The sequence below is a fragment of the Natator depressus genome, chromosome 9, assembly GCF_965152275.1.
Source record: "Natator depressus isolate rNatDep1 chromosome 9, rNatDep2.hap1, whole genome shotgun sequence".
NCBI classification, from domain to species: domain Eukaryota; kingdom Metazoa; phylum Chordata; order Testudines; family Cheloniidae; genus Natator; species Natator depressus.
This window is the reverse complement of record NC_134242.1, coordinates 63,491,089-63,514,500: the sequence shown is the minus strand read 5'-3', so window position 1 is coordinate 63,514,500 and position 23,412 is coordinate 63,491,089. Positions and strand designations below refer to the sequence as shown.

At 48.9% G+C, this 23,412-nt stretch overlaps 1 protein-coding gene across 4 annotated transcripts in view; it reads right to left on the bottom strand.

Annotated features, from left to right (window-relative positions):
- FRMPD3 (FERM and PDZ domain containing 3) overlaps positions 1-23,412 on the bottom strand; it is a 153,120-nt gene that overhangs the window by 23,420 nt on the left and 106,288 nt on the right. For all 4 annotated transcript variants that reach the window (XM_074964395.1, XM_074964393.1, XM_074964394.1 and 1 more), the window contains 10 exons: positions 23,179-23,281; positions 21,925-21,970; positions 17,506-17,610; positions 15,039-15,146; positions 13,954-14,085; positions 12,129-12,248; positions 11,484-11,620; positions 9,361-9,487; positions 8,424-8,513; positions 6,190-6,369 (listed from right to left, as the gene is read on the bottom strand). In XM_074964395.1, coding sequence (XP_074820496.1) covers positions 6,190-6,369; positions 8,424-8,513; positions 9,361-9,487; positions 11,484-11,620; positions 12,129-12,248; positions 13,954-14,085; positions 15,039-15,146; positions 17,506-17,610; positions 21,925-21,970; positions 23,179-23,281 — 1,148 coding nt within the window. The remainder of the gene's footprint in view (positions 1-6,189; positions 6,370-8,423; positions 8,514-9,360; positions 9,488-11,483; positions 11,621-12,128; positions 12,249-13,953; positions 14,086-15,038; positions 15,147-17,505; positions 17,611-21,924; positions 21,971-23,178; positions 23,282-23,412) is intronic.

The following is a 23,412-nucleotide window of genomic DNA, read 5'->3' as shown; positions in this document are numbered from 1 at the left end:
TCAACGGGCACTGGCTTAGGCACTCTGTACACTTGAGAATCTGGCCCCTTATTTGCTTGGGCACTTGCAAAATCCTGACCTTTATCACACCACCATGCTATTTACTTTCCCCTGTGGTGTTTGCAGTACTAGGGGGAACATCACCAACACTGCAGGAACATCAGCAAACACCTACAGTAACAGGCATGATTGCAATGGTGCCTGCTGCTGCACGCTGGTTTACTTTTTGTTCTCTCCACTAGTCGGTTGAATTTCAGGTTCCCGTGCAGGGCACACTGCTGCAATGTGTGGATTGCAGAACCTGCATGCGAAGTTTGACATCTAAGCCAACCACTCCCCCCACATCCCCAGCTTTCACTAACGTTTACAAAAATAAACCATGGACACATTTTGATTTGGAAAACCTTAACACACCTAGCTAGACTGTGCTGTCTTTAACTCAGAAAGAGAGCCTGGGATATCAGAGAAGCTCGAGAGCAAAGCAATTATTTCATAGTGAATAATTTATTAGACAACATAGCTGCTACTTCTGCTCATGAACGATCTGTGAGTGGTTTCTGATATTCTCAAGCGTAACTGTAATCTGAAATTATTCACTGACATATTTCTGCAACTAACCCTTGGTTTGTAGTTGTGCATGAGCAGTTGTTATTAGAAGTCTGAGAAACATTGGTTAGTTTTGCTTGGTCACATAAATCGCATGGTATGTGCCTGTTTCCTGATTGGATGAACTTTAACTCTTAGGATCAGGTTTGTAGGGCACCTGAGATTGACGTTTCAGAATTATACATGGCCTTTCTACACGGACCCTTTAACGGTTACTTTAAAAGTTGCTGTTTCCACAGTCACCTCAGTTGCTCAAATATCTGCCGAAAGTAATCGCAAAAGGGCCATGGACATAAACAAAGCAGATTCAGTTGTTTATTCAAGTGACTGTCCAGAGACTATTTTTTTAAGGTATTTACCCAGTGCTAGTAGATGCCTGTAGCTAATTAGGGGAATTCCTAGAGGAGAGAGCATCACAACCCGCCTATGCCTAAAATGAATATCTTTCACATGCCTTCCCTGCTGTTGTTATTCTGCAAAGCGCCTGCGGGTTTAGAAACGTGATGTGGATTCGACTCCAGGTCTCTAGGGGAAAAGGGCATTCTTAGAACACAGCCCCCTAATGGTTTAAAATCACAGAGGAAATGGATTTATTTGCATCCCGCTGTTTAGTCAGAACAGGGGAAGCTACAGGACAATAGAATAATTACAGAAAGCAGATTAGCACTTCAAGGTAATGATCTTTCCCCCTTTCCTTTTAGCCTGTCTCATCCATCGCAGTTCTGTCTAAAATTACCATATACCTCGTTCTGGGCCAGACACTCTGGCTTTGAATCCCTGTCTCTGCATGTGGATATAATTATGATAGGTGGCAACAGCCTCTCCTAGCACATTCCAGCCTTAAGATACAGGTGGACCCTGCTTGCCTGTACCAGTGGGATATCTTTCCCCTTCCTCCTCTGAGGAACGGATGGGGGCATTTTCGGTGGCTTTGGGCAGCCATCTTGAATTTCACAAGAAGTCACAATTTGTGTATGAATTCACTGGGTGGGTGGAATTTCTACATGAGAACTGTTTTCACAGCAGGTGTGTGCGCTACATGGTAGAAACAAGGAATGGGTCTGCTTCTGTAGTGGAGAAAGACTTGGGACCTTATTCATAAAGTTATTTAAAGCTGAGGAGACTGTCTGGCTCAGAGGACTGGCAATGCCACACAGAGCATTTCCTGTCCAAGTAGCCAGTTCAAATTTGGGGGGTCAGCGAGTTACCAGCTGAGAGCTATTTGGGGGTCTCATTCTGGTTCACAGCAGAATGAATCAACATCACAAACTGCCATCGTATTTGTCATTCTTGTGGCCAGTCTCAGCTGAGCGGCTGAGGACTGAATGCGCCATAGACAAAGAACTACTCTCTCACCCCAACGGTAGCTGTTCCCTGCCTGGGTTGAAGCACACTGACAGGGGTGAACTGCGCGCTCTATCACTGAATGTTCAGTGTTTGTCTGTGGAGAGACAGAGGGCTTCGGTTTCAGGGCTGTTAATCTGGCATCTTTAAGGAGCACTGAATGCACACACACAAAACGAGGCTGTTTTGAATTCATCTGGCAGCTGGGAACACACTTCACGCCAGTGTATTACTGTCTTTCAAACGTTAATAGCTAGTCAAAGACAAAAAGTCAATCAAAGGATGTTTATCATTCTATTATTGATGTATTAATGCCTTAATCTGCCCACAAATGCAAGGGGCATGCATGCAAGGAAGAACCAGAAGGGTTATTCATGATGGAGATTAGGTACTTTTTTACATAGCAGGCATCACAGAAACCTAGTGGGATGATGCTCAGAAGTAGAATGGCCTGGGGTGCAATCCACAAAGACGAGGTAGGAGGATATGGATATACCACTGCGTCTTCACCAGTATTTGCAACCGTGGCAAGACATAACTAGACAATGGAGAGTGTGGTGGTGGAATTATTTTGGTAAGAATGCAGAGGATGGAAGATCAAGGAGGTGGCATGACAGGTGGCATCTGCTACAGACTACCAGGACTGGACAAGAGCAAGAACCAACCTGTGGGGGACTCGAAACCACAGAATGCTGTATTTACCGGGGATTTTAACTGCTCAGACACCTGCTGAACAACAACTACAGCCAAACAGGCTTCATCAAAGACGCTCCTGGGTTATATATATAGGTGGATGCTAAAGTAGAAACTCCAAGGAAAGGGGAAGTCATCATGGATCAGCTACTTCCTAAGAAACAGGAGCAGAGAGAATGAAAAGGAAGCTTGGAACCAGTCACCATGTACTACTTGAATTCAGCAGAGTAAGCAATGCGATCACCCAGGGCAGCAGCACAAGGGTGTCTAACTTCAGGAGGGCAGATTGTCAAGAATTACCAAGGCTGTGGGAGGAGATATTAAAATCCACCAGCAGAGAAGGCAGTTGGGGAATCCCAAACAAACCCATCATAATTCCAGCTCCACAGACTAGACTGGCTCTACATATACAAGATGCAAGGAAAGGGCTGCTGGGAGATCTGAGGTTAGAAGAACCTGACCCAGAGGTGGGGAGGAAACCACAGAAAGACACACAGAGTTCAGTTACTGTTCACAGAGGAAGGATCAACACATCAATAAAACTGGTGACTCAGTGCGAAAGGGGCAAAGGGCTCAGAGGACCTTTTATAAATATCAAGGGGAAAATAAACTCTGTTATTATTTATTTTTTGCATTACTGGGTAATGCCCAGCCTCCCTAACTGAGATCAGAGCTCCATTGTGCTAGGTGGTGTTCAAAGGCATTGCAAGAGACAGTCCCGGCCCAAAGAGCTTAGAGGGTGACTCGACAAGGCAGAGAAAGGGTAGGAATGGGAACAGAGACAGAGAAATTAAGTAGCTTGGGATATTCATTGGCTCACTGCCTCTCAAACAGACTCATTCATAACTGAGAGGGGGAATGAAATTAAGCAGGGCTCAAAAATAGCTGAGAACCTGAACTGCTTTGGTTGGACGTTTTCCTTAAGAAGAAAAATAAAGAAAAGAAGATGGAAAAACATGGAAACCAGGAGTCCTTGTTAAAACAACGATTACCGATAAAGACCAGATGAGGGAACACTTGGAAAATCTGTCCTGATGTCAATCGGCTAATCTGGATGACATGAATGCTAGGGTATCCAATGTCCATGGAAGTCAACGGGAGCATCTCCACAAAGGTAAATGAGTACTGGATCAGGCCTTAAAGGAATCAGCACACAAACCATCTCACTGACAATGAATTTTGAAAAGTTGTGGGAAAACCTAGGAAGTATCAGAAGACTGGAAAAAGCAAACCTAATACTGAATTTCCGGAAAGGAAAAGAGAATGATCCAAGAGATTACGAGCCTGTAAAGCTATTCATGTGTAAATGAATAGAACAAATAAGCAACCTGGTACTACAGTGGAACCACGCGCAATAAACTGCACAGGTCTGTAAAGAACAAGAGCACATTGGGCCAGATACACTTGATTGCTTTTGTGATACAGTTACAGAATTAGTAGAGGACAGGAAAGCAGAGGATGGGAACTACTTGTAGTTTAGGCAAACATTTGATACAGTGTCCTATAAAATCTCACTCCTCAGTTAATTCAGACTACTTGGATTACGGACACTGGTATGTGGGCTGCAATCTGGTTGAAGGACCAGAAAGACGAGATTATGGTAAAGAGCAAAGCATTGAGTATCCAGGGGGCAAGTTTTGAGCTGATTGACCCAGGGATTGGTGTTACATTTGGTCTATATTTAATATGTTGATCCAGAAGAGGGAATAAGCAGCACATTGACGGATTTGGGAGATGATTCCAAATAGTGCATTTGTGAACACCTCTGTGGAGAGAGCATTCATACAAAGACACCTGGAGGTTTAGAAACAAGGACAAAAAAATAACAGCATGAGATTCAGTTTGAAAAACCTCAAGCTAATGCATCTAGTGGGGACGGAATGATGTGAACCAGAAATACGCTTGCTTCCCTTTCACGGAGGCATTGGCAGGAATTTAGAGGTATCTGTGGACAGCAAGTGAGACGTGAACTTGCAATGTAATTCAGCAGCAAGCAATGCCAATGCAGATTCGGGCTGCATACACAGAGGTCTCTCATCCCACAGCAGGGAGGTAACAATCCTACTCTTTCTATGGCTGTAGGGCTGGAATATTGCTTCAGTTCTGGGTCCCCTGTTACCAGAAGGATTGTGACAATTTAGAGGCAGATAAGAGGGCTGCTAGAGGAATGATCGGGGACAGTGGCAGACGGATGGAGAGAGATTAGAAGAGCTGCAGCCTGGCTGAGTGGCAACTGAAGAGGGATGACATGCTCACAGTCCATAGATCTCAGCAGGGTTTTCACACCAAGGAGACAGACCATCTGCTTTGAACAGTACATGGGGGCAGGGAAGAGAGACTCAGTCATGGGCTGATATTAAGAAAGGGAACCTTTGGCTGAGTATCAAGAACACTTCCTTACAGTGAGTTCCTGGGGAAGCGTCTTCCAGGGGATGATGAAGATCCCAGCACTTGTGACTCTGCACCATGATGGGACACACCCCTAGTAAATGGAAACAGTCATCATGCACTGGCAGAGAGATGGGTCTCTTCTGCGTCCAGCCCCTAGGATTCTGTGGAGATCACCTGTGTTTGCAGTTGCCAGGCACTGCTGGAGAAGCTGGCAAAGCCAACAGAGGCCGGTAGGCCTGGGAGGTGATGTTCTCAAAACCGTTCCTTCCTACAGCCTTTCTCAGAGAGCATGGCTGCTTGCAGAGGTGAGGGGCTGACAGCCGGGGTTCAGTGTGGGCTAAAGCAGTGCCAGCTCCTGCCAGTTCGCCTCAGTCTCGACTGCAGCACCCCTGCTGCTCCCACTGGGTCCTCAAACAGCACTGTCAATGCTCTCCAGTCCTGACTGACACTTTTTCAGCTCAATTCGATGGGGCTGCATTGACATGCCAAGCTATTCCAGTGTTGCTGATGTGTAAGGAAGAGACAGACCCCTCAGGTACCTGCCAGAGGGGGTATGACCCACCCAGGACGCATCCATTTGTCATCCCTATCTGTCCCTGATCTGGTGGCAGGACAGAATTCCCTGCTACTCATGTCCTGAATCTCCACCCAGTTCACTAAATGTATCTCAGTCCCAACCTGCAGCCCCTCATCTGGTCAAAGCATACAGTATCACAGTAGCACTTAGGAACCCCGACCAAGACCAGAGCTCCATTGCTCCAGATGCTGTACAAACGCATAGCGAGCCACTCCCTACCCAAGGCAGCTTACACGCTAAGTGGACAAGACAGACGCAGGGGAAACAGTGACTAGCCCAAGGTCACCCAGCAGGCCAAAGGCAGAGATAGGACTAGAATCCAAGTCTCCTGACTCCCAGTCCAGTGCACTCTCTACTTGACCACCCCACTTCTCCAGTGGACAAGTGTCCAGGAGACATTAATGATGAGACCAACCAACACATCTGCACTAGTGCCCTAAATGCCATCTGAAGACAAGTCCTCAGAGGAACCCTGACGCACAGCCTCTGAGCCTCCTCGTGAACCTCCCTGCTAGCCCGTCTCCCAGCTGAAGACCACGACTCCTTCTGCACCTGCCATGGGAGGAACTTGTGCCTACCTTGGCATCCAGGATGCTGGTCTCCACTCGTGCTACACCCTGGTTTTCCCTGAACAGCTGGATCTTGCTGACCTTGCTGAACTCTGACAACACCGTGGTGAGGTTGGTCTTCAGGTCGATGACATGGCTGATACCATGGCGGGGGCCCACCAGGAGCATGGTGGCCGGCTGTTTCTCGTCCTGAGAGGGCGGCCACCCCAGCCGAATTGAAAGAGAGAGACAGACGTGTTAAAAAATGCCATGCAGCTGTATGTGAAAAGGCTGCCTGCCCAACCCCAGCTGAGCCCTGTTCCTTACACTGAGCCAAGCCTGTAGCCAAAACGTTATTTACTCGACTGGCTGAAGTCCACCCTGGATCTGGGCTGGGGGGAGGGGTCACAGCACCAGAGACAGTTAATGCAGAGCGGGGGGGGGGCAGCCAATGCTGAGAACACACCTGGAGCTTGCCAACAGTTTAATCCCTTTTCCGCAGTGTTGGGAACGGCACCTTGGAACACCATGCAGGTTGCCAAGACTACTTAAAAATAAATAGCAGAATTGATTGTCTGCATGAAATATTCAGGCCTGTTGTCGAGCTACAGAAAAGTAAAAGCATGTTACAAAGACGGCTGGTTTTAAATCACCTCTGAGGAGGAGGAAGAGGAGGCCGGTGGAAGGGGAGGAGGGCGAGAGGGGTTGGGGAGGAATTTTATGGAACAATAAAGGAAAATAAGAAGCTGATCTCTGATTAACAATGGCAATCAGTATTGAGATGGCCCTTCCAGCCATGACACAGGGTGCTAAACTGGAATGTGAAGGGGAAGCTACGGGTTGGACAAACACACACAGGAAAATAAAGATAAAGATTGTATTATTATTGCCCTAATGCATATATTGCACCTCCATTGAGCCTTTCATCTGAGCATGTCAAAGTGCTTTATGAGCATTAACTCTCTGGGCCCCTCCTGGACATGCTAGGTCAGTATCCCTACCTTCATTTTACATTTGAGGAAACTGAGGCTCGGAGAGATGTAACTTGCCCAAGGATACGCAGCAGGTCAGTGTCAGAACCCAGGAATGGGTTGCAGGAGACCTGACTCCCACTCCCCTGCTCTAATCCCTCAACCACACTGTGCTTAATATAGTCTGGATCTTTTTTTATGGAATGCTTGGAGCTGTTGGGATAGGCACTTTTGGAGTTTTACATAATTATGAAGCAGCAAGTAAAAAACATGCTGCAGGAGACCAAACCAATGGGGAAGGAAGCAAGGTAAGAGGACGTTGTGTAAGCGGGGACAGTCTGTGTGGCAGGAAGGAACGATAGCAGATGGATGAAACTTACAACAGAATGGAGAGCCATGGATGGAAGGTGGCAAAAGGGCCACTAGAGATGGAGATGAGCCAGGTCCTATGAGCACATGGCCCATGTGCTCATGGCAGGTCCTATGTGCTCATGGTTTGGCTGCATGGCCTTCATCCTGCAGTGGATAAAATGAGTCTGTGCTGATGAGGATGATTTTAATGGGGATGACGAGTAGAGTAAGGAGTGTACTCTGCCCAGGGAGATTATATCAGTGTAACAGCTTCTGAGACACTGCAGAGCAGTGGGCAGGCTGGGATTGCTAATCACAGAAATTTCAAGGCTGTATGATCTATGCATCACAAAGACAGAACAGGGAACGTCTCCTGGGACTCAGTCCTCCATCAAGGATCCCTTCACATGCTTCCAGGCCTCACAGACACTCATGGAGGGGGAGGGAAAGATGAGATGTCCACGGGCCAACGACAGGACAGCCATTAAACTTTTACAGCTGCAAACAGGATTTCTATAGTGGAGCTGGGATTTAAGAGCACGGCTGAGGCCCTTTAAAATTAATTGGGTAGAAGATCATCTAATTAAACAACTACAGACACAAAGGGCCCCATCCTCATCTGGTATAAACTGGCACTGATTCACTGACCTCAACAATTCATACCAGCTGAAGATCTGGCCTGTAGTCAGTGGAGACTCTGAAGGTTTTATGGGCAGACTAGTATTGTGACCTCATACCGGGGGAGTTCATTAGAATCTGAGAGACCTTGGGAAATGTCCTGTCATTTATTTGGAGATCATGGACACTTGTGCACATTTGTGCATGTGTGTGCGTGTGCATGCCAAAGGCCAACTGCCAATTATGCGGCACCCTCAGAACCCATGAAGACCCACCCAAAATTATGAGGATGGTCTACTCTGTATCGTGCTGGAATTACCATACCAGTCCCACTGTGTTGAAGAGGACTCCTGCAAAGGTCGGAAGCTCATTCAAGATCCGCAGATACTGGAGCTTTGCCTGGGTTGTTGAAACCTGAGGAAATACATCAGTGTAACAAGGCAAAGACTCAAGAGACTGAAAAAGCTAAGGAGGATCCCGAAGGAGGAGTCAAGGAAGGTCCTCTCCAGAAGCTCGGGGAGTGCTTGGTGCACAGTTTTTGGCGGTTTAGAATTTGCCATTGTGCCTCAAATGATTCATGACATGGAGACATCCCCAGGTGACGTGGAGATGGCAGCTGTGCTCCCTTAACAACTGAAGGCAAGTAGCTGCTGTTGTTGGAAACAGATATTTTATTTTGCAGCGGGGCAGGCAAACGTCTAAAAGTTTATTGGTCCAGAGAAGGAGACTGTCCATTCAGACATGCAGGTACTTCTGTAAACCCTTAGAGGAAGATGTGTCCCTCTGGGATCTGCAGCTCCCGTGAGAAATGGCCTCCCTCACAGGAACTCCAGCAGTGGCAGGGGCTGGATGGGCAGACAGGCCCCTCTCCCGCCACACATCTGACTCTTGATGCCCTGAAGCACAAAATCGGAAAATAATCCTAAAGCCAAGTTTACTAAACTGGTGACTTTTTGGCCAAGTTTCAGGTTGGGTCTTAGTTTATCTGAACTGACTGTGCTCCACCACAATTTACTGCTGTGAAATCCAGATCACCCTGGCAAATGGATTCATGACAGAGAGCAGGCTAGTGGGCTGTCACCCCCAGGGATTTACAACACACTGTAATGGACTTAAACATCAATTGCATACAATAACACAAATCCCTGGCTAGCCGTGCACACTAATAGCAAGTGAAAACATAAAAGCTCCTGCTGGCACATACCAGCTGCAGCACTCCCCACCCAGAACCCATGGTGGGGCTACGCTGGCTTCTGCTTACCTTGGTGCCACTGGGCGGCTGGTTCTGATGGGCCTTCAGCTGCTGAGAGAGAGATTTCCGAAGGCTCTTCTCTTTGATGAGCTGCAGAAGTGAAGGAGGCAGAAACGGCTCCAGCCCCCATTCCTTCCTGCAAGCAGAAATGACTTAAGAGAGAGAGCGGCAGGAGCTCAGAAGGGAGAGGAGAAGGTGACAGAGAATGGAGGAAGGAGGAGAACAATACACATGGCGAGAACCTGAGGGCATGTGTGTGTGGGTGGGGAGCAGCTCTGAGACAGCAGTGGGCTTCCTCTAAGTCCTCTGGCTATCTTAGCAGGAAGTGGTCAGATGCAGATCCTACCGCTGGGGAGTTCTGGTGTAGGGGATGGGGATGGGAAGCAAGGCAGAGTTTCACTGCAAGATACAAATATGGGGCCAAATTCAGCCCTGGTGTCAGTGGGTGTAACTATTCTGAAGTCAACAGAGTCTCACCCAGTGACATCAGGTCTGAATTTGGACCCCAGTTTCTAACGCTACTGCTGGTTTATAAAGACCCAGCCACATTTATAACCAAGTAAGCGTTGGTCCCTCACTTCACTACATCATTTTTGCTTCCAAACCAGTAAGTACCTCAAGTCCACTCCAGAGAGGCAAACAAATCCAGAGCTTATCCTTATTCCAAGTGACTGGAGAGACAGGAGGAGTTCTCTCCCTTCCACCATTATTACAATTGTGTATTATTTCTTATCTGTTAGGTGCTTTACAGACAAGGTCTCTGCCCCACATGGCTCCCAATCAGGGCCCCTCTCCCGGTGTGATGTTAGCACAGACTTTGGTAGCTCGTACGCTTCACTCCAGGCTGCATCAGGTGGGCTGGAGTTTTGGGCTCAGGAGGAATGGGTTCTTACTGCTTAGATGAGAAACCTCAGTCTGCCAAGGATTGGCTGCCTAGTGCATGTCCAGGATGATGGCTGGATTATTCCTCCCCTGCTCATATGGGATGGCACACATTCTGCCCTGCAATCTACCGCACAGGAGGAAGGGGAACATTTTGCAGGTTGACTATTGACCCCAGACCATGGCAAAGATGATTCCGAACTGCTGACTACACAGCTTACGCTCTCCTCCCATCCACGCAATCTGCAGGCATTGCCAGTTGTGCTGCAGCTCCATCCTTCTGGCCATATTTGGCGGGATCTCAGGGAGCTGACTGGCAGGGTGCAAAGGATGGGAGTGGAGAGGCAGACGGGAGCTGGAAACAGTTGCTGGGACACTGAAGCACCCTCTTGCCAACAGAGGGAGCCAAAGCCATTGCTAAGCATCTACAAGGCACCACAAGCAGTGGAGAAGGCTGAACCTTGGCCATTTTGGTCTGCTAGGGCTAAGAGAACGGTCTCTTTGGTCTCCCTTCAAGGAGTGCTGCATCCTTGGGGGTTGAACCAACCCTGATTTCAAAGCCACTCTCAGAACCACTCAGTTTCAGCTAGCAAGAAAGGATTCTCTAGTGGTTAGAGCTGGGAACCAGGACTCAGGAGATCTTTGGTCTACTTCTGGCTCTGACACTGACTCACTTTATGGCCTTGTCCAGGTCTCTTAACCCCTGTATGCCTCAATTTCTCCATATGTGAAAAGGGAATAATACCTACCTACCTCATAGGATGGGCAGGGCAGGACTGTGAAGGTTAATTCATTATTGACTGAAACATAATCTGGGAGCCTCAGATGGCCCAGGATAAGGAAATGCAAAGCATCGCTACAATTGTATGCTGGAATTATACAGCCCCATCAGGTTTGCCTGCTTTGGATACCAAGCTGTAAATCAGGAAATGGCCCCAGGTTCACATCAAACTTCCCCACCAGCCTGTGCTGGGTCTGGCGTTTGTAATGAAAGCAGACCCTTGATGGTTTCAGGCATCTCTTTGCAAATGTTCTGTGTGTCCCATTAACAGCGTTGTGCTGGGCCTGCTGCCAAACTCTTCCCATCAGCTGATTCTGACCTGCGTTCCAGCTTCACCCTACATCTCCTCACCCTGAAACATTCACCTGCAGAGTCCCAGTGACAAGGGGGGAGCCCTGGCCAGGTAATGACACGTGGCTGGGGAATCGGGGCAGGGCTGGGAAGGGGGGATTAGGAGAGCAGGACTCACTCCACAGTTTTGAGGGACACCTTCTGGGCAGGCCGGGTGGCAGAGACGGTGATGTAGATGTGGAGGGCAGCCAAACCCAGCAGCGTCTCTGGCTTGGGGTCCATTCCAAAGCGCTCCCTGATCACATCGTTGCGGCTCTGGGATAAGAGAGGAGACTGCTCAGAATCAAACTGCGGCTTGCCCCTCGGCCGCTTCATAAACACAACACCTGAGCATCCCAGTCCTGCTGCCAGACAGTTCTGCCTTGGGAAGGCAGCGCACCGAGCTGCCAGGCACAGGCCGGCTGCTCTGCAGACAGCAACGGACTGGTTGGCTTCTCCTTCTACCATCTGCCACCTCAGCTGATCTGCCAGCCTTCATAGTATCTGACATCTCCATCTAACACAGGGGAGGAACACAACATTAAAGCCACCCGGAAACAGATTTACTGCTGGCAGGGCATGGCTGGCACTGGCAGGGCACTCCTGGCAGGAAGCTCACAGGCGCTGCCAGCAGGAAGCTCACACTGCCGGAGTTCTGAGTGGCACCAGCAGGGCAATGCAAAGCATGTTGGGTAATGCTGGGCCTGAAGTGACCCTGAGAACAGCACTGAGGCTGTATGTCTATCGGCCACGGGTCTGACCTTCTGTCTGTCCTTCCCCCTACCTGGATGTACAGGTACTCAAACGCTGCTGGGTCTCGATGTAGCAGCTCCACCGGATCTTTGGGGAAGAAGCTCACACGAAAGAGGCATCGCATCCCCTGATAATGTGTCCTCTGCACCACCTGTCCCAGGGGGCGAACAAGAGCAGGTGAGGCAGGAAGCAAGAGTTGCTGTCGTAAGGCAGCAGAGAGGGGAGCAGTCCTTTATCCAGCTCTGCAACCCATGCATTTCACAGCCCCCTTTCCCTGCCGTTCCCTGCCCACTTTACCCACCCTGAAAATCGAGATCAGCCCAAAGTGATACACTGGGGCACAATGCACCAAACTCTAGGGGAATTCAGAGCTGGATTGGAACTTCACAGCTCAGCCCATCTCTGCCAGGGTGGTCAGGCAGCCTCACTGAGAGGAGCTGACAGGATTCAGGGCCATTCCCGCAAGAAGCCATGGGGCTCTAGCAGAGTTATAGAGGCGTTACAAGCCCAGTTTTGCAGGCACTTATAGACCAAGGTCATATCAACACCATAGATCAGATCCGATTAGACTAGACAGGTGCAGATGCAGGTACTAACATTCAGACCTCCTGCTACCTGACTGCACCCACAAACCAGGCAGTTAGAGGTCTACAATCGAGGATTTGTGCATGCAAAATTGGAGCTAAAATGGAAAGCCCTTTGGAAATGTGGCCTGCCATCTCTTAATCCTCTCCCGTGTGGGGGTGTCCCAGAGGGACACTGAGGATTCCCGGTTACATGAAGCTAGTGTTCGTACAGCAGCCCGAATTATTATTACTCTTACTAAAGCTGTCCTTGAAGCCCCTGCCTTTTGCCAAGGAGAAATGGGTCGGGCTCTCCTTGCAAGCCATCAGAACTGCCCCTCAGTTGGCCAGAGGGGGCGCTGCAGAACAACGTGAGGCATACCCTCCCTATCATGGGGCTAAGGCCACTGCTTCCTTCCACACCTTTCCCAACCTCATCCAGTCCAGGTATCAAGCTTGAGTCTCCCATGCAACTGGGCAGACCCACAGGCCACTCAGTCAGCCCCTTTCCCCTGTCTTACTGGTTCCAGTGCCTGCTGAAGTGCCAGTGGGAGCCTGATAGCTAAGGAGCTGCCAGTGGAAACCTTTCTTTGCCCCACGTGGCACTAAAAGAGTCTCCATTGCATCAGCTAACCAGAAAGTACAACTGCGAGTCTGAATGCTCTTCACCCCAGGGCCAGTGAGCCCCCAGGACAGGGGTGAAACCCACTGGGGAGGTGGGGGGAAAAGTCCGGGGACCCCAGGCTGGATGGACCTGCAGACTGGATTCCCCTCTCGCCCCAGCAGAAGCTCATCCCTCCGGGGCAGAATTAAAGCACATCACTCGTTTAGGTCTAACACTGTAAGGAACCATGCCTGGCAGTTATAACCAGCAGTCCTGGATTCATCTCCTGGCCACATGTGAAGGCAAGCTGCCTAGCTCTCCTATCGTCTGCCAGGGATGTTAGTTAACACTGGCCTCCCAACCCTCCCAGTCTTGGGGGCAAAAAGAATCTCCACATTGCCATGGGAGACTATATAACAGATAGATCACCGATTGTTCCTCTCCCTGGGCAGCTCCAACAGGGCCTCCCCAGAGCACTGACTCCCCCAAGCAGAACTGATCCTCTGGGACCCTTTCCAGTGACTGATGGCACCAAACTGATTCCATCTTACACTTTCAGCCTAGGCCTGAGCTCCTTCCTCCTAGGTGGAAACCTCCCCACCCCCCGCCCTTATGGAGCCAGATCTGCTGCTGCAAATACAATGCTCAGCCTGGTGACAGGTGTCCAGCCATGCAGCTCAGAAGCTTACGTGGGCCAGGGGCTGCTTGTCCTGGAGAAGGAGGAACTTGTGGCTCTGCTCTGGGCTGGAATACTCCAGGACCAGGGCAAAATGCTCGATGTATCTCAGGGAGAGGCGATCCTGCAACGTCACCATCACGTCCTGGCAATGTAACCCAGAGAGAGACACAGGCAGGGTTACATGGGCTCATCTGGTAATGTCTGTATGCATGTTTGCAGGAGGTGCAAGAGCTGCTGTTCTGGATATAACAGGGCGCTGTTATTATGCAGCCCAGCTCCCTGTTACTTTCCATAGGTTACACCCTGGGAGAGTGTATCTGAGAGCTACTAGCTACACAGACCATGGCCTGTTCAATAGCAATGTATTACTCTGCACCTAGCTCAAAGGGAGACTAAGGGAACCTCCCTTACGGCAACACTAAAGGAGCAATCCCTCATTGCGTTAGGGGACATCTCTTTGTAAAAGAGACCTCGGGGTAGTCGACTACCCGTGGGAGGAGGGAACGCAGAGTATTAGATGAGCAGATGTAAATCACTGGCTGGTCAGTACTGTCACAACAGAAGGGATGTGTCTTTCCAATCAGGCTGCGCTAGGAATTAGGAGAACAGCCTGTTATTGTTAATGGGCTTTACAGGCTTAATAATAATCCACATTCCATGCTGCAAATGTACCCCCACCCCAGGCCTGCTGTGTACAAGGCATGTCAGACCCGGCTCTGAAGAGCTATAGCTAGTGCCAGAGCAGGGACCATGAGGGTAGCACAACAGGGTGTGTAGCACAGTGCATGCCGATGGCCTGATTCAACAGCAAATCTTCTGTTCACCGGAACAGGTTCACCACGGGGCCCCAAAACAAAGGCGGAGGCTGGTGAAATGGGGGAGGGAGAGAAGGAGTCACAGAAGAAGAGCAGAATTGTACCATGGAAAATACAGCACCCAGGGAGGGAAGCATGCTGTTTATTATCTGGAACCAGTGCATGGACAGCAAAGTGCTTTGTGCAAGGCCACAGGAGACTGGGAAACAGAAGGAGCAAATGTGATAAGGGAAACCCAGAAGCCAAGGAAAGGCCCTTGGGATCAGAGGAGGGCTTGCACCTTGACGGTTGTTCGGCCATCAAACGTGAATGACTTGATCTGCCCGTTCTCCAGGAAAACCTTCAATACATTGGGGATGAGGAGGAGAGCTTCCTTCTTCAACATCTCCTGGCAAACAGGGCCAGGGGAGGGGTGGATCCCCAATGGGTGCGAAACAGGGAAGGGATGCAGCAAAGAAAGGGGGCATTGAAATGAAGAGTACGGGAACAGGAGATGGGGGAAAGAGAGGGAGTGAACAGGGAGGCCCATGAAATGAAAGAGAGAGAGAGAGAGAGAATGTCAGTGATACATTGGTTACTGGAGCCTCTGCTCCTTCAGAATTATGCACTAAGAAAAGGCAAATTTCCCTTGAAAATACAGCATCTGCGTCGAGCTCTTAGAAAGCACAAGGGTTGAGAATTTCAGAGCTGTCTGATGGATTCACATACCTGAATCTCCCTTGATCCATCTCAGCCCCCAGCCCATCTCAAGCCGTACCAGGAACCCATCTGTTGAAATGCGCATGCGGGCAGTGCAGCGAAGGATGATTTTATTTAGCGAGCAACGGTTGAATTAGACAATTACTTCACTGATTTGGCTTAAAAATAGAATTTGCTAGAAGCGCTTTAAGATTTATTTTTACTAGTGCTGCTTAACAAAATCTTTCTGCAATTAAGAGATGTCACTGGGATAAAACATTATCGAGGCATTACAGTCTCTCATGGCTATCCAGAAATACCCAGGCAAAATGGCCCCATTCACAGGCACAGTCTCAAAGCCCTTTGCACTGTGGTTTAAACCACACAACTCTTCATTAAAGTCAACTGGCAACCCCCACATAATGTTCTGAAAAACACCCTCCTGGTCGAAGCAAGAGACACTGATCTCACAGAAACCTTCTCTGCCAAGGATTCAGTTTCTCTGACACCAAATGCCTGATCTGGGTTATATCGTTTCCATGAGCATTCCGCCACGAAAATATCCTAACAGATCTGCTGCTGTCTGACTGGCTCAGAGGACAGACGTTCTGGGTGCTTCAGCTGATCAGAGCTAGACTTCTCTGTGCAAGCACAGCACACTTTTCAAGTGTCCTGTCTTGATAGGACTAAACGGGCCCGGGACCAACTTAAGTTTTTAGGATGTAAAAGGGAAAGAAATCTGGGCTTGTGCCCTTTTTCGATTCCTTATGAAGGAGGCTTGCGAGGTTAAAAAAGTTTCACGCTCTTTACATTAGAAATCAGATCTTTTCTGTCCGTTTTTTTGATCCCTGGGAGATTCTATGGATGACTGGAGAACAGGCAGATACTCAAGAAGTGAAACCTGACTATGGGGATATGGATTGTTTAAATCTCGTTGTTTTTTGCTAACACCTGTTTAACTCAAATGCCTGATGAACACCTAGAAAGAAAGATCTGGTAAATCTCAAACACCTGCTGTTCTGCCACATAAGGGCAGAGACCTCTAAGGAGTTCTCCAGACAAGGTCAGGCTTAACACTAATGATATTTCTAATATATAAACAAGCAGGAAAAAAACAAAACATGCTCTTACCCACCACTAAACAAATATTAACCCATTACAAACATTAGGCCATGTCTGTATAACGCTGTCACCAATCATTACTACAACTAAAGAAGGAAGAGAAGCTCAGCTAACCCTGCCTGGTAGGCCTCCTCATGAATGCTGGTGTCTGTGCTTGCTCTCTTTGGGCTGTCTGGTCCTTAGGGTGCTAAACAGGCTGTTGGTGTATCTAAATAATAATCCATGTACTCAGTGCTTCTCTCTGAGCGATAGTCAGGTGCTCTGGGATCCTGTCAGAGGGCAGCATGCCGTAATCTGCACTGCACACACATGAATACAACCTGACATTCATCAAATGGGAGAGTCACTATCTGCTTCCCAGCGTGGCACATCTGCAAGTGAAACCAGTAAATCTATGCATGTGTGCAGGGGATGGGAATCAGTGGAGTGAGCCACAGCCTTGCACTCACTGCCCCGAGCCACCTCCCAGCCTGCTTTGCTCTGCCGAAGGGCAGTTCCAAGGCCACACTCTGGCATGGACCAAAGCTACCCTGAGAGACAGACACCCTGCCCCTTCACTTGTGGCCTAATCAATCAGGGATACATATGAGATATACATATTGGTCTATCCTTCCCGTTCATGGAGATCTACAAAGCAGCTGCATGTCCTTCACAAAAGCTTATCTGGGGCACAGGTGGACCTTACGACTAGATCAGATTCCTGCAGAGCACTGTGGATCACATGCCAGCCCTATTACCTGTACTCACAGATCCCTCTGTCACGACACACATCACAACCCTTTGTCCACTATATGTGAAGTTCGACGGACCACAGTCCATTTCTTACAAGCTGATTAGCCGAGGTCTCTCAGGCATCACCCCAGGAAGAGCCATCTTTCAGAGGAGCAGACTGACACCAGAAATACCCACATCAGTGCAACAGCGGACAAAGGAGGAGCAGCACTTACTGGATCTGTCTCACCAACCGTGACCTGTTCTGAAAATCGGACCTTCACTGGATTGGACCTCAGTTTCGCTTTCTTGGCTGCACTGATGAAAGCAGATTTTGGGGACTGCAAAGAGAACACAGGATGTTAAACATCTGTCCTTGCAGCTGGAGCTTGGGAAGGGGGAGAGAGAGACTCTCCTTGGAGGTGGTGCAAGAGAGAGGCAGAAGAGAGGCATTGATAACATTAGGTAACAGAACACATTGAGAAATTCTTGATGTTTTCACATGCCCTGCTGGAGAGACAGGCCCCTTAGGGAGTGCCACCACTCCAGTCCCATGGGAGAGTAGGCCTGGTGCTGGGGCAGGGATGGGCACAATCCACAGGGAGGGAAACAGCCATAAACTTCATCCTCAGTTTCCTGAGCATGTGGGGGAGTAGGGACAAGGACCTGCTAATGGCTGCCTAAATCAAAGCTCAGCTAGCATGCCTTGGGCTGCTCCACCCGACACAAACCTCACCTCTGTGTGACATGTCTATGGCACTGGCGGTAGCAAGGTGAGGCACACCGCACAGTGAATTAGAGCACTCGTACATATTAGCAGTCATGGATCCATGCCTGCAGTGCACTCCCACTATCAGCTGGAGGCACTAACAACATGATGGGTGTCTATATCCCATCCACCTCCTCAAGCTGGGGTCACCATCACAACCCACTGAGTTTCCACCCGCCCTATGATCAAGAACCCTCAGGAACCTGTGTGGAGAGGGGAGGGGAGATGCAAAGGCGCACTGGCAGAAGCAATGTATGAGTCTGCAAGCACCGGGTGCCAGCAGAGAAGACTGACTGAGGAAGAGAGTTGGAGCTTTTGGATCAGAGTATCAGAGAAGTTCTGTTGAAGCCAGTGAGACTGCACTGATTGACACCAGCTGCGGATGTGGCTCTCCACCTCTAATTCACTGGTTCCTGAATACAGTCCAGACTGCTAGTGAGTGAATCGCATTGCCCAGTGATGGCCACGTGAAATGGCCCGGTGATCTCATTCCAGTGCCTAGCGGTCAGGTGGCCTCCTCACAAGCATCACCGTGGCACTAAAACCTCACAGGCTTAGCACACAGGTCACAGACCAGAGCTCAGCAATATTGTTTGCCAAAACCTTTTCCTCTAAAAAGTGCAGATTTTGGTTGACTGAAACATTTCGCAAAATTGTGGTGATTTTGCCAAATTGTTTCGTTCGGGGGGGGGGGGGGGAGCCCTAAAAAATCCAGAAAAAACTGCAATGTTTCGTTTTTTTTATTCTAACCACTTTTCATTTAGAAACATACTTTAATGTTGTAAAAAAACCCCAAATGTTTAAAAATAGCTAAAAAATGAAATCAAATGCTTAGTTTAGACCCAAACGGATATTTTTTCAACTTTTCAGTTTGTCGAAAATTTCAAAAAAAAAAAAAAAAAAACACCCCAAAAAACAAACATTTTGGGTTGATCCGAAATTTTTTTCCCCCCTGATTTTTTGGAACAGTCAGTGAAGCAAAAAAATAAAATAAAAATCAGTTATTGGCACAGCTCTCAGGCTGGACTAAGCCCTGGAGTGCTACTGATCCGTGTGGCCTTTACTGGTGGTCTCTCCTGGTCTGGAGTCACACTGTCAGTGGTGGGGGACAGAAGTTTGCATTGCAACGGCCTGCGCAGTTTGGACTGATGTAAATCAAGGTGATTTAGATCACCACGTAGAAACCCTCAATTTAAATAATCTATTTTAATCAATTTTTCCATTTGCATGTCAGTTATTTCCAAAGAAATGTGCATTCTCATTCGTTGATATAATCATTAAACATGTTGATTTACAACTAAATAGAGCCTTTACACTAGATTTGGTACATCTTTTTGCTACCTACGAGGATACACTATAACTATACACATTTATTTAAGCAATTATCTAGCTTAATATTTTCAGATTCTTATTATACATTTTTAGCCTGATAGAGTAAATAAGCAATATACCATATTCTATTTTTTCTCATGATTCAAGCTGTATTAGAATGGTAACTAGAATTTAATTAAACACACAACAGTATATAAAATTTATTTTTATTAAACAAACCAAGCCCTTAATATGCTGCTGTTGTGCCATATTTATAAAGCTTGATCTCAAAAGTTAGATGTTCCCCCCTGATTCTTTCTTTATATAGAAAAACAGCCTTCAACTCAAAGTTTTCGATAGAGGCTCATGGATTCAGCATATTCATTTTTATTTAAATATTTTAAGAGATTATAATATATTTAGGCTTTTAATATAATTTGTGTTAAATTCAGATTTCATTTTAAACAGGTTTATTTTTAAAAAGAAAAAGTGATAATGTAAATGGCAAAATAAAAAAAATCTGATTTAAATTAAAAAATCCATTTTTAAATTAAAAAAAAAAATCATTGATTTTTATCCACCCTGGGCCTGTGCTGCCCTGGGTCCTTAGAGAGAGGACTTGTGTCTCTGGAGCTCTGAGCCTGGCACATGTCACCGGCACTTCTCTCAAGGCGTGCTGCAGGATGCGAGCCGTTCTTGTAGGTGTCTGAGGTTTCGGACTGAAGGCGGCTAGCCCAGGGCTAACACACTGTCTCGCCCAGCTGCTTTCCAGAGGAAGGAGAAAAGCTGCGTCAGAGGCCAGCGTTCGCGCCATTCTTTAGGAAGCAGCGTTGGGCAGTAGCACTGTCCTTCCAAGAGAGCAAGAAAGCAGGAGAGAATGGAGGGGGCTCTCACAAGTTTCTCTCTCACCGAGATCGAAAGGTTCGGGAAAGCAGAAATGACATCCTGCCTTCATTGCTGGTGGAATGACAGTTCAATCTGTTCCACTGCCATGGGCTCTTCGCACTCCATTGCGACTTCGCCACTCGGTGCCAGCACCTGTCACTGCTGGGCAGAGTCTCCAGCAGCATGGCATGCAAATGAGGCAAGAGGAATTGGGGAGCTCAGTGGCTGTTTCTCCAGGGGATTCCCACCAAGTGTCATCACGCCAAGTCCACCAAGGGGTCCTGGGCCTGACCACAAACATGCCAGACGTGCATTTATGGCTGAACCCCAGGAAGGCGCCCAGCACCGCTGCACCACTTTTCCCACAGGCTTCCACTGAAGGTGGCTCTTCTCCTCCCACCCCAGTCAGGCTTCCTGTGCTATCCCCTTACAGTGACTCCTGTTGGTGGAGGCTGGTCCTGCAGTAGCTATGTGCTCCCCAATGCTCAACGCTCCTGAACGCCATTCAAGGCAGCTGTAGCCTGGCCGTAGGATGGGTCCATCCTTTCTAACTGCAATGAGTTTTGGCTTCAGATACAGTGCTGGAATATGTAAGTGCCTCCTGTGCTCTTGCAAGCTACTCAGGGCAGAGAGAGACCAGCCACTTGAAGAATGCTTTAAAAAGAAGGGCCCTTTCCCCTGCTCTCCTCAGGGACCACTAGGGCACAGGGAAGGTCCAGACAAGACACAGGAAAATACAGCACTGTCACCCTGCAAAGGAACCACCATGTTGGGATTTGCTGTTAGAGCCCACCAGAGGTTAAGAGTAAAATATCTTCCCTCTGGTATCTCCGGTGGCTCCATAAAACACACCAGGTAGCCTGGGGACTGCCGTCGTCCCAGGGACTTTTTTATTTTTATTATTCCTTCTCATAGAGAGAGCGTTTCACAGCCTTACTAGCCAAAGGAGGTGGGAGAGGGAGAGACAGCCAAGAGATCCTTACCCTCAGATGGACTGTTGGAGCCTGGAGAATATTCCTGGATTATTTTCTCCAACTGTAATAAATTCCAGTGAGTATGGAAGACGTAATAGTGCTGAAAGCCGGGAATGGTGAGGGTGAACAGGGTTGGGTAAGCTTCCCCAGAGGGTTGTGCAATGCCCCTCAATCCTGACCTGCATTACCCACCCCCACTGTGCCAGTTCTGGGCTCCTACAGCCCAGCCAATGCCCCTCAATCCTGACCTGCAGAGCCCACCCCCGCTGTGCCAGTTCTGGGCTCCCCACGCTCAGCCAATTCATTCTGGCTGGCAGTACCCCTTGGTATCCTCTCCTGGGTCTCTATCGTGCACATCCTGCTGCTCTGACCAGACTGGATGATGAACTTCTTGGATTTAGACAAACGTTTGTTGAGAACAAGGCTGAGCGTGTTCATCTGGGGCCATCACAGAACACGGAATCAAGTCTCCAAAGGAGAAACGCTAATGCTCTTACCCTGTGTGCTCACTGTATCCCCACAAACTGCGCTTCTCTCTCAGAAGCCTCGGCGTGACCTAGACGGAGCAGCTCTGTGTTGTCTAGGTCACCTCCTAGTTCAATGGGCATCTGCATAGGCCTGGATTTCAGACCTCCCTGGCCCTGAAGCATTCTGTGTCTTCCCTGTCAGAGCTGGAGGCCCCTGTGTTCTAAGAGCATGGGGCTCCCGGATCTCACCTGGTGAGTCTGCAGCACAGTCAGGATGATGAAGTCCTTGGAACTCCTACAAGAGAAAGGACAGGAGGGAAGGTTAATGGACAGGTTTGCTCTCAGCCCCAGGACATAGGATGCATACGGAAACGATGAGATGAAAACACCACTTGGAAGAGCCTGGCTGAGAGTTCAGACAGCAAACTCTCTCCCCAGCCAGCAGCTCAGATTGTCTCGGTCTCCTAGAGCAGCTTTATGCGTCACGTAATAAGTGTGCTGGCAGTGCCTCATACAGCTGCTGCAAACGTCTCTGCCAGCTGGGGATGTCTGGATCTCTGTAGTTTCTTACTCTGCCATAGAGATATTATTGAATAGACTGTGTTAACTAGAGAATCTCAGCTATTCCAGAGCCCAGCATGACTTGCTCTAATCAATCACACACAGCCCAGGTGGATAATTGTCTGAGGCGTGGCTCCTGGGTTTGGGCAGGGCTCAAATGAGTGAGGATTACTGGGGATCCCCCAAACCAGAGAGGGAGTGCTGAAATAAAGAGCCTCCTCTTAGCACCTGTGTCCTTTCCCAGCTGTGACACCAGAGCCGAGAGGACAGGCAAGCTGGTGGGGAAATGGGATAGGGTGAAGGGGCCAAGTTCCCCTCCCTCACCCCAGCCTGAATCACATCTCTCCTTCAGCTCTCTGCCTTTCATATTCCAGTCTTGGTCTTCTCCACAGAGCATGCAGGGACCCATTCCAGGTCTCAGGCCACTCCTGAGAGGGGTCCCTGGGTGAGCTTCATGCACAGCGGGGACTGAGTCTCACTTGTGTTCTGATCTATATAAAACTCCTGTGGCTCCGTAGCCCTCAGAGCTGGACGGGTGCCAGAAAGGGTTATGACTCAGGTGGACGAGCGTGTGGTGTGGATGACGGTTAATCAAAGAAACTTCCTGTCAGTGCCAGCCTTCAGCGGGGTGAGCTTCCCCACAGCATTGCCCCGCCCGTGCTAACTCAGACTCTGGCAGGGTGAGCTTCCTCACAGCAGTGCAGAGCCAGGGCTGACTCCAGCAGGGCCAATTTGATCACTGCAGTACCTGAACGTGGCTCCCGAGGCCGCAGCCATGCATATTCCATTGCAGCGGTGCCCAGATACTGCCAGTTATCAGGTCTCTTGGCTAGCGGTTCTGGGATCACCCCCTCCAGCCCTTTAAGAGACCTAAGTGCTAACATCCCTTTCTGCCCGCCCTTTCCCCGGCACCCAGGATGAGGTAGGGGAGAAGTCTGTTACCTGACCAGGTCAATGAATCTCTCTCTGGAGGCTTCACTCACATCCTCATCATTTATGGCCACAATCTGGTCTCCTGCCAAGAGTTTATCCTCAGAGGGGCCTCCTGCCATGGAGAGGAGAGTAGGTGTTAGAGCCCCTGCCTGCAGCACGGAGCATTCCCTGTTTCAGCCTGTGGGGGGGGGTGTGGGGGTGGGAAGTGAGCAGGTGAATGGGGCTCTGTGCTGCCCGGAACGA